Raw genomic sequence first — 10,457 nt, forward strand, 5'->3', positions numbered from 1 at the left:
AAAAAAAAAAAAGAAACAAGAGAATATAAAAGATGGTCTGAGAACATCATATGCAACAGCAATGAGTCTCCACTCTGCAGCCTCAAAACTGCAAAAGTAAAGACTTTTCTTAGAGGCGAAAACTACATAGCAATATGTACCAGAATGGTGGCAGCCACACTATGTTCTAAAATGGCGGTGGCCACACCAGGTTCCAGAATGGTGGCATCATAAAAAAATATGTTCTTCAAAATCAGGTTCAGAGTACCCAAAAATCCAGGCAGTTGATCCCTACAGCCAAGAGAGAGGAAAAACTGGTTACTACTCCAGCTGACAGCAAACCCTGGCAGTATCCATGTGGTGATGGCTTTTGATACATACAAAATGCAAGAGATCTGAGACTGAAAAGGCTTCCACCTTGATTTCAAAAGGCCTGGGAGACCAAATAGTGTATCCCCAAGAGGACAATATGTGAGACTACTATGTATGTGAAGCCAAAGGTACAGTGGAGACTCCAAAAGTTTGGAAGATCCAGGGACATGGATTCCGGCGCCGCATCCGTCCCGCGGAATGGAGCACACGAACACTCAGCCTCTGCAAGCACCTTTATTGACTGGGCAGCAACCTCAATACATGTCCGTCCTCGACGGCTTCTTCCGTGTTGTGCGTCGGGCACTTCCTATACTTGGGCTTATATAGCTAATGTTATCCAATCATGGGATTACACGTGGGGACAGGCGATTGGGCGGCAACAAGGAAGCAATCAATCATTACCATATATGGCGGGGACAGTAAGCCGAGCAAGAACCAGGAAGCAGGATGTGTGCGCCATCTTGGGCACACGATGGGCAGGGGAGCAGCGAGGCGGTAGGCGGACGCCATCTTGTGGCTATATTCTCATGGGTAATACGGCAGGCTCCCAACAATGGATCATCTAAGAAAAGCCACAAGAAGAAAACAAAGCAGACCTAAGAGAGAAGCCACAGCAGCTACAACCACCCGAAGTGCCATAGGGATGGACCCACACAAGCACTTTGGAGCTCACAATTTGTCAGATTGCTTTAGATGCTGAACATGCAACTACAAGACTTAACGTTTGCCCTGCTGGGTTTTGGACTTGCTTTGGTCCCAATGCTTTGTATTCCCATTTGTACCCTTTGGAATGGTAATGCTTATCTTGTGCCATTGAATGTTGGAAGTGTTTAGCTTTGTTTTCATTTGTACAGGGGGTTACAACTGAGAGTTTGCCTTAGGTCGCATAAGAGATGGGACTTGGACTTTTCAGCAATGCTGAAACTGTTAGCACTCTGACAACTCTTGGAGACAGACTAAATATCTTTTACATAAAGGATGTACATGAGTCTTTGGGGGGCCAAGGATGAAATGTTATAGTTTGTGTTTGAATGTCCCCACAAAGCCTCATACAGTCGTGGAGGTGGTTAATCTCACACTTGTGATTGGTTTGTTGTCTATCACTGGGATTGGCGGTGCGAATGTTACCCCTGCCCCAGGGGTGAGTAGCTGGCATACAGTATAAAAGAGGCATGGTTTGCCCTTTTTACTCTTGTTGCTTGCAGCCACCATGAATAGCTACCCCTTAGCTATGCCACCCTGCCTTGAAGACAGCTGAATATAAACTGAAACCTCCAAAAACTATAAGCTAAATAACCCTCTCCTTCCCTCATTTTGGGTGGCAGGTATTTTATCTCAGCAACAAGAGAAAAAATAACTAAGATAGGCACTATCTATTAAAATGAAAAAAATCTCTTGTCTTTTTACAGTTTCCAGAGCTTTAGAAGTTATTTTCTATTTTTAAAATCATTTAGAAGTTTTAAATTTTATTTTTCTAGTATAAAAAATGTTCAAACGTACACAAGAGAGAATAATGGATCTCAATATACCCAGCCAGACACAATAATTATCAAGCTTTTACTTGTCCTAGTTTTATATATCCCTATTCTTTTTCCTGTATATTATTAAAATATTTGAAAGCAAATCCCAGACATCATGACATTTAATGTCTAAAAAATTTTGTCATTTTCTTCTATAACCATATGCTGTTTCATACCTAAAAACCTAACAATGAATCACAGACATCATTTCATATCCATTCCATATTGGAATTTTTCCAACTGTCTCGAAGCATCTTTAAATTAATGATTTTGAAACAGAATCTAAACAAGATCCATATTTTGAATTCAGCTACTATGTCTCTAATACAAATGCATGCCACTGGCTCAAAGAAAGTCATCATATGTACTGAAGAAAGCTCATATATTACCACCAACTGCAATTACAGTGGTTCCCAGACTTGTCCACACATGAGAATCACCCAAAATCTAGGCCTGTTGGACACAGTATTTTTAAATTCTTCAGTGGTTCCAATGTGCAGAGATATTTGGGAACCACTGTGCTGTTTTTAAAGGAATTCTAGGCTATGTTTCCCCTGAGATATTACTTGTAAGACTGGTGGGAGAGGGGGACAAACAGCTTCCTCAGAGGAGAAACTTCCCGAGCTCTCTCTAGGTAAACCCTTCAGCTTCTAAAAGCAGCTGGGTTCAAAAGAGGCGATGTCTGATTTTCAGTCATGCCTCCATCCTGGCCTTTTTTCCTTCATAGCCTGGCATTCTAAGAAATGTCTAGTCAATTGATAGATGAGATTGTGCTAGCACCAATCTCTTCTAGGGTCTGGAGAGCAAGAGGAAATTACTGAATTCCTAAGGTGCAAAGTCCTGGAGAACACTGACAGGAGGGACAGAATTCAGAAACTGCGAGGTGGGAAGGAAAAGATGAGCACTCAAGTGCACAGGGGGGAAAAAAGCTTTTTACATCACTTGGAGGAGCCACTGTGATTCCCCCAGAGGAAGCTCCTCGCATCCGGAAAGCGGGGAGTTCTCCAACTCCAGCAGGGATCCAAGCCTTCGAGCCCAGAAGTAATCTGGGAGAAGGCTACGGCGCGGGGAACTTGGGCCTGAACTGGGAGGACCTTTGGAGCACGCGTCTCAGCGCGGGTGGAGCCTGCGGAGAAGGGAAGTGGCCGGCCAAGAACCTGGCAGCGCTGGGACTCCGGTTAGGCTTTCCCACGGGGCCTTGCCTTCCGCCCCTTTTTGGTTATCTCTCCGCACGGATGAGGGCCGGAGCCCCTTCCCACTAAGCACCAGCTGCGGAGGAGGCGCAACACCGGATCCCTCAGGTCCTTGCCTCGGCCCCGCCCAGCAGAGGCTCCTCCCCCCACGCCCCGCCCCGCCCCTCCGTGACCCGCGCCGGGCGTTCCGGCGCCAGCCGGCCTGCGGACAGCTGCAGCATGGAGGCTGGCAGCCTGGGTCGCGCAGTGTGCTTGCTGACTGGGGCCTCCCGCGGCTTCGGCCGCGCGCTAGCCCCTTTCTTGGCCCAGCTGCTGTCGCCCGGTTCGGTGCTGCTCCTAAGCGCCCGCAGTGACGACGCGCTGCAGGAGGTCGAGGCCGAGCTCGGCGCCGGGCGGCCTGGGCTGCGCGTCCTGCGGGTGCCCGCCGACCTAGGCTCGGACGCCGGCTTGCAGCAGCTGCTCAGGGCCCTTCGCGAGCTGCCCAGGCCCGAGGGCCTACAGAGACTGCTGCTCATCAACAACGCAGGTGAGGCACCGCGAACTGAGGCGGACCCTCGTCGCTGGGAACTCCACGGGCGACGCTGAGGGACGCCGCCTAGACAGCTAAAGTCCAAACCCTAGTTGTTAAGGTTTGAGCGGCAAGCGGAAGGGAGGTGCACGCTGGAAACGCGCAGTGCCACCAGGGCGACCTCACCCCCAAGCGGGCAAGGTTCGCCTAACCAGGTTTTTTAAAGCGTTTGTAGAACTTTCCCGACTGCCTTGCGCAGCGCCCTCTGGTGGACTCCTGAGTCTGGGCATGGAGTTCCCTAACAAGTTCCTTTGCTTCTCCAAAGTGTGTCAAGCGCTCCCCCATCCTTTTCCGGTAGCAAGGCAGCTGTGTGGGAATGCAGCGTGAGGGGTTGTCTTCCCAGGCATGTGTGTCTGCAGAGTTAGGGAACAGGGAAGTGTCCTGGGAGGTGCTAGACAGATGCTCTCTAGATGAGCCTGGGAATGAAGTATCTGGAGGAATTGGGAGAGGGTTAAAAGAGGAGAAACCCACCCCCACTTGCACCGAGTTATTTCTTTGGTCTGGTTTTTCAGCCACTCTTGGAGATGTTTCCAAAGGCTTCCTGAACCTGAATGATCCCACTGAAGTGAACAACTATTGGGCTATGAACTTGACCTCCACGCTTTGCCTGACCTCTGGTGCTTTGAAGGCCTTCTCTGACAGTCCTGGCCTCCACAGGACAGTAGTTAACATCTCATCCCTCTGTGCCCAGATGCCCTTCAAGGGCTGGGCATTGTACTGTGCAGGGAAGGCTGCCCGTGACATGATGTTCCAGGTCCTGGCCGCAGAAGAGCCTACTGTGAGAGTACTGAGTTATGCCCCAGGTAGGTGGGAAGTACTTCCTCCTGTCACCCAGAACTGTCCAGTTGCTTGCTAAGGGCTGAACAAGGGGCCTAGTCTGTCTCCTTAAGAAAGGACCCACAGAATATACTGTCCCTGAATCCTGGTATATATAGTTAGCAAAGAAGTTAAAGCTGGCCAGGGCTAAGGATACAGAAAGAGAATAGAAGTTGCCTGGACTGGAGGGTGGAACAGGGAAGTCCAAGATATTAGATGGTATGTGGACAAAGACCAGAGTTTGAATTCTAGGCCTGAACACCATATCCTCATGAGAAATGGAGAAGATGCTGGCTGTCTTACAGGGCATTTTGAGTGACTTTTGTAAGAGGCAATACATGTGAAAATGATCCTTAATAGTGAACAACTAATGGTTAGCCCTTTTGATATAGGAGTTGTCACACTGTGTTCCCTTCATGTATGCACTTGTCAGCTTCCTTCCCTTGCAAAGCTCCACTGAGGCAATCATGGTGAATGTTAGTTGAATGAAGAGCATACAGACATTGCAGAGTTGTGATCATCCCAGTCTTCCCTGAGCTGGAACATGGCAAGTGGGTACCGAGGACTACTGGGATAAATAAAAAAAGGACTCTGATCCCATGAAAGTGAAAGGGTATGGGGTCTCATGATACCTGGTCTGGTTTCTGACCACCTGCCAAGATACCACTGTGCCAGGCTTTTACTCTAGATTTGTGGTTTCTGCAGTTGGCAGATGGTGACAGAGCCAGGGTAAACTGCCTGAATTACTTAGGTGGAGATCTAGTAGTCTACGCCCCTTCAGAATCCTGGGGTCACAGATGTAGAATGCCCTGCCCAAAGCCCAGATGTGGCAGGATCAGGATCCTACCTTGCTTCCAACTTCATGATCAGTGTGTCTTGATCAGATGTGTCTACTTCCTCATGTTCTCTGGTGCCCCCTAGTGTATACACACATTTATTCTTGCACCAACATCCAATTTATCACTCCCTCAAAACCACAGTCAGGAGCAGAGCAGATTCTAGAGTGCCATGTGGCTGAGTTAGATCTCAAGAAGCTACCCTGGGCATTGTGAGGCAACAGATTCTTTGGAGTTCCCCAGAGTCTTAACAAAGCCACAGGCCACTCTGGCTATTTCAGTAGATGGACAACTGATAGAATCCCTGCCTGGCATGTGCAAGGCCCCAGATTGAATCTCTAGCACTACAAGAAAAAAAAAGTTATGATTTTTCAAGAACAATATTTGGAAAGGTTGAAAGGATTGGTCATCAAGGATGTACAGGTGAGTGGAATTTAAGTGTCAGAATGATTCTCTTTCCAGCTATGGGATTCTGTGATTTTTCCATCCCTAAAAATGATTAACCCTTAATTCTGGGGTGCTGTGATTATGATACGAAGAACAGAAAGTGTGTATAAGAGTTTAGGAGGGAAGTTATTCCCTTTAGGTAGGGAGATCAGGTGTGGATTTACTGGAAGTAGCCTATCTGTACATTGACCCTTGTGGGCTTCTTGATGTTAGCAGATGGAAGATATGTTCCAGAAATGCAAGTAGAGGTAGGACAGCTTATTGCGGGGTGTGGGGGTGGTGGCAGCTCTTCTAGTCTGGCTCAAGGCTGCACGTGCTCATAGAGTAGGCCTGGAGTACATGCCAGGATACTGGCAAACCTGTAAGTGGTTTGGAGCAGAGGAGTGGTATGATCTTGGAGCAGAATTAATTTAGCAGAAGGCTTGCCAAGGAGTTGAAGCAGGAGAAACTCAAGGTTGTAAAAAGGGCCAGGTTGAGGGATGTAGACACAGTGGTCCTGAGTGGTTCCCGGTATCTAGTACCAGGTTGGCTGGGGAGGGTGGGAGGGAATGGAGGAGAATGGAAGTTTTGAGTACTTAGTTAATAGAAGTTGGAAAATCAAGAGAAGTTCTACTTGGACAGGAGATAATGAGTTTTGTTTTAGACACGAGGGAGCATGTTCAGTGACCTTTGGAATTTGAGTCTGAAACTCAGTGTTGACAAAGTGGTGCCTTTGTCTACCCTGACCATGCACTTCAACCCCTGGGCAGACCTGAATCACCCCACCTTCCATGCATAGTGGGGAGCCATGACCTTCTGTCCATCTGTTTTTCATCACCTAGGTCCCCTGGACACAGACATGCAACAGTTGGCCCGGGAGACCTCCGTAGACTCAGACTTGCGGAAAAGCCTGCAGGACCTAAAGGCAAAGGGGCAGCTGGTAGACTGCAAAGTGTCAGCCCAGAAACTCGTGAGCTTGTTGCAAACAGACACGTTCGAGTCTGGAGCTCATGTGGACTTCTATGATAAATAAGCCCATGTCCTTCACTTCCTGTCCTCACATCCTGCCTTTGCAGCCCTACAACACTGTCTTATACAGATAAGCACTCATGCCTACTGTCTTGCCTTCATATACAGCCAGTTGGGTGTGACTGGCATTAGCAGCCATCCAGAGTCTGGGTTGTATGGCCTGGGTGATGAGGCTTCTGTAGGGGATTGGGAGAGAGGTTATAGGTATTGGTATTCTCTCTCCCTAATAGACTTTTACGGATGCCAAGAGCAGCTGAAATGCTGCAGAGAAGAGTGTGGGTCTCTTGCCTATGGCCAGTCCATGGGGGTGAGGGGGTGACATCAGGTATAAAGTAGGAGGACCCATGTAGGTGGCCTAGAGGGATGGAGGGACACACAGCAAGTTCCAACCCACATGGATGCCCCTTGCTCAGGATAGTGAAAGTTCAACTGCTGTTGAACTTTCTGTCCTCGTTCTGGCCTTCTTCCTCCAAAACCTGCCATCCCTCCCTCTGCTGAGCATAGCATAGCCAGCTACAAATAAAATGTGCATTACCTCCTCCTTCCTTTTCTATGAGGCCCATGAGGTTCTCTGTGCCTGAGGCTGTTTCTTGGCACCTAACCCAAACTTAGGAGGCTGCCCTTATTTCCTAGGGGGTTGTTTCAGGTTCTTGCCTTCCTGTCACCAAGGCACACTCAGTGGCAAGCCTGGGTCCAAAGAAAGTTGTTCTAGATGGAGATGCTGAGACACCTCTTCCTCCTTCATGTTTTTGCCAGACTGACCCACGTCGTTATTATTCTTTCCTTCCTCTGGAGCCATCCCTTCAGGGCTCAACACAGCCTGCCCTCCCTCTGGCCCTCACAGTCAGGCCCTTTCCCAGGCATCCCATTGTGCCCCTTGCCCACGTGGAAGTGTCCTGCATGGACACAGCTCCCCTCTTGGCGTCCCCTGTCTGGTCTGTGGTCCTCCTCAGTGGGGTGGGTTAGGACTAGCTCACTTTCAGGGGAGGTAGGCAGGATTCCAAGAAGAAAGCCTTGAAATAGCCCCTCCTGCCAGTAGGTAGATGTGAGCTGTGCTGGGAGCCTTCCATAGCAGTGGTGGTCTGCAGCCAGCCACTTGGCTCCTGGCCCATATTTGGGAAGAGAACACAGTTCTCTGTCAACTGATGCCAGGACTCATGGCATCTGATTGTGTAGAAGGAAGTGCCCTGCTCCTCCTTGTGCCCAGCAGAGGGCACACTGAGGCCATGTCTCCTGGAAAAGTGGCAGCTACTCTTACTAGAGGGCTGGAACTGGCAGTGCCTGCAGGGTCCCTAAGGAGTGAACCTTGCCTGCCAGAGCCCTCACCCTTAATGAAATAAAAACCACTGGATTTAGATCTCTGCCATGTACCAGCTGGCAACCTACGCCAGGTTGCTTTCTCTGCCTTGGTTCCCTTCTCTGAAAAATGGAAATTAAAATATATCTACATCATAAATATGAAGTGACAATGTTTGTAAATGTTCAGCACAATGCTAAGATTGCAGTAAAAAGTGCCCCATAAAACATTTATTTCCTTTTAACATCAAGATCCTGATGATCCTGGAGCCCCATGGACAGCTTCCAGTTTTCTCGGTGTCCATATAGCCTGCCTCTACCAACCTGTGGCAAGAACTTCCACTGCGGGGGAGTTGGCCTATTTAGGGGTTAGATTCCATCTGGACAGCTGTGTGGGACTCAAAGGAGAATACATGAGCTTTAGGACCCTTCAGTGGGAGTCCCAGGTTCCCTCCCTGGGCTACAGTTTCATTAGGGCAAATGAATTCCAGGTTTCTTGCAGACCTGCCCCTAAGATGTTGCAAGCACAATCAGTTGTACCATATGGAATTAGGTGTGCCCTTTGCAGTGAGGATGGACCATCTTGGGCTGCCCCTTCTGCTTTGGTGGGTGGGTTTCCTCCCTTGAGGGGATGTGAAAATAGCCAGCCCCTGGTGGGGGGTCTAGCCCTCTCTCCTCCCCTGGTTGGCTGACCAGAGGCTCAGGGAGGAATACTACATGTTCCCACGAGGTGGCGAGACACTCTCATGCCTGACATTTGTCTTTTTACAGCACAAGGTTTAAAAGCCTTGGATCCCAGCTGTCTCCCTGTGCTTATCTTGCAGGCTAAGATTCTAGACTACCAGGGGTCTGAAGAGGTCAGAAAGGGAGAAGGTCACTCTCTCTGGCAGGCTTTTAAGACTTGCTCAGTGACCCGTAGTCTCTGCCCATGGAGATTTCCCAGGCCTCCAGCCCAGCCCATTGGAGAAGGAGGTTTTGGTGTTAGCCTCCAGGAGCCAACCATCTGTGTTCCCAGGGTGCATGCCCTGGCCTGGGCCAACACACACAAGCACATATGAGACACACATAAGTACATGCCTACACATGACCAGAGCCCAGCTGCCAGGGTGAACAGGGCCACAGATTAGCCAAAAGACAAACAGGGTTTCTCTTTGTTTTTGGTGTGAAAGAGCTGGGCAGTTTTTGGTCTGTGTTTAATATCCTGGAGCTAGGAGCCAGCAGCTGGCCTGTGAGAAATAGGAAGATAAAAATATTCCAGGGTCACCCCAGAGAGCTCTGCCACCTCTGTTCGTGGACCTAGCCAGCTGGGGCTGGTCAGGAGCTTCCCCCACCCCTCAGTTCCTGTCCCATGAATACACATGCACGCCCTACACCCAGGCTTGCACTGAGTCCATTGTTAGCCGAGCCTATTGGGGCCAGCTGCTCCTTCCTCCCCACTTGGGATCATTCTCCTAGGATAGGCTCCATCCTAGCATATCCCATGTCTTGCCCAGGGACCTGCCTAGGATATTTCCCCTGACTTCCTTCACCCACCTTCTGCCCCACAGAATGTACCCTCTTACAGCAACATGCATCTGCAGTCACTCTGAACCACAGCCAATGTGCACTCCCTTGGGTGGACACACCCAAGAGACCTAGCTGTGCTCCCTCCATCTAAGGGATCCCATGTAGTGACAGGAAGTGATCGAAGAACACTTCCAGCCATTCAAGTGGAGACTCTAGGGGGTGACACCTCCAGGCCTGTATTTTAGTGATCCAGAGTACAGGAGAGATGGGGAGTGGACTAGAAGCCATTAGCCAGCATGCTGGGATGTTAGCTGGATGGCCGCTTGGAGCCTTTGGGACAGCTTGGAGGGGTTAAGTGATGAGGGCACTGAGGAGAGAAGGGAGCGAGCCACCCTGAGACCTTCCTCATGCAGTGCTGGAGACAGAATCAACGTGTCTCCCTGACTTCTGGAGTAGAATCCACACCCCCAGGCCTACCAGAGCTGTTACTATCCAGTAAGGCTCTCTCCTTCCTTACCCACTTCTCTGTTTTTCCCCTCTAGGAAACTTCATCCTCAGGCCTAACTGCACTGAGTTTGGAGCACTCTGGGCTCCTGTATTTATTTTTATTTTTTCCAGTACTGGAAATTGAACCCTGGACCTCTGCATTGAACTTCATTCCCAATCCTTTTATTTTCATTTTTATCTTAATAAGCTGCTAAATTGTCCAGGTGGAGGAAAGGAGAAGGGGAGGGAAAAGGAAATTCTCTCTTCCTTTGGGTTGCCCACCTCTGGGGCCCTCCTCACAGCTGAGAGTGGTGCCTTAGCTAAAGAAACTGAAAGCTGTCCCACAGTCACTTTGTTCCCACACCTGCTGCCCTACCCACCCCCAGGGGCAGGGGCAGAGGCCTGGTTCCACTGCCTCACAGCCCTGGGT

General features: G+C 49.5%; 1 protein-coding gene and 1 long non-coding RNA gene across 2 annotated transcripts; one reads left to right on the forward strand and one right to left on the reverse strand.

Moving 5' to 3' along the window:
• Positions 1-566: 566 nt before the first annotated feature.
• Positions 567-5,467, reverse strand: LOC134471299 (uncharacterized). The gene is made up of 2 exons (XR_010040658.1): positions 5,296-5,467; positions 567-913 (listed from the first exon to the last, which is right to left on the reverse strand). It is a non-coding gene; the product is annotated as an uncharacterized LOC134471299 (long non-coding RNA).
• On the forward strand, positions 3,235-6,816 carry Spr (sepiapterin reductase). The gene is made up of 3 exons (XM_003469002.5): positions 3,235-3,590; positions 4,145-4,435; positions 6,553-6,816. The coding sequence occupies exons 1-3, from the start codon at positions 3,284-3,286 to the stop codon at positions 6,741-6,743; spliced, it is 789 nt and encodes a 262-aa protein (XP_003469050.1). The 5' UTR covers positions 3,235-3,283; the 3' UTR covers positions 6,744-6,816.
• The last annotated feature ends 3,641 nt before the right edge of the window (positions 6,817-10,457 follow it).

This window comes from Cavia porcellus, unplaced genomic scaffold, assembly GCF_034190915.1.
Source record: "Cavia porcellus strain 051 isolate PalLab524CR breed Dunkin Hartley unplaced genomic scaffold, mCavPor4.1 scaffold_18, whole genome shotgun sequence".
NCBI classification, from domain to species: Eukaryota; Metazoa; Chordata; class Mammalia; order Rodentia; family Caviidae; genus Cavia; species Cavia porcellus.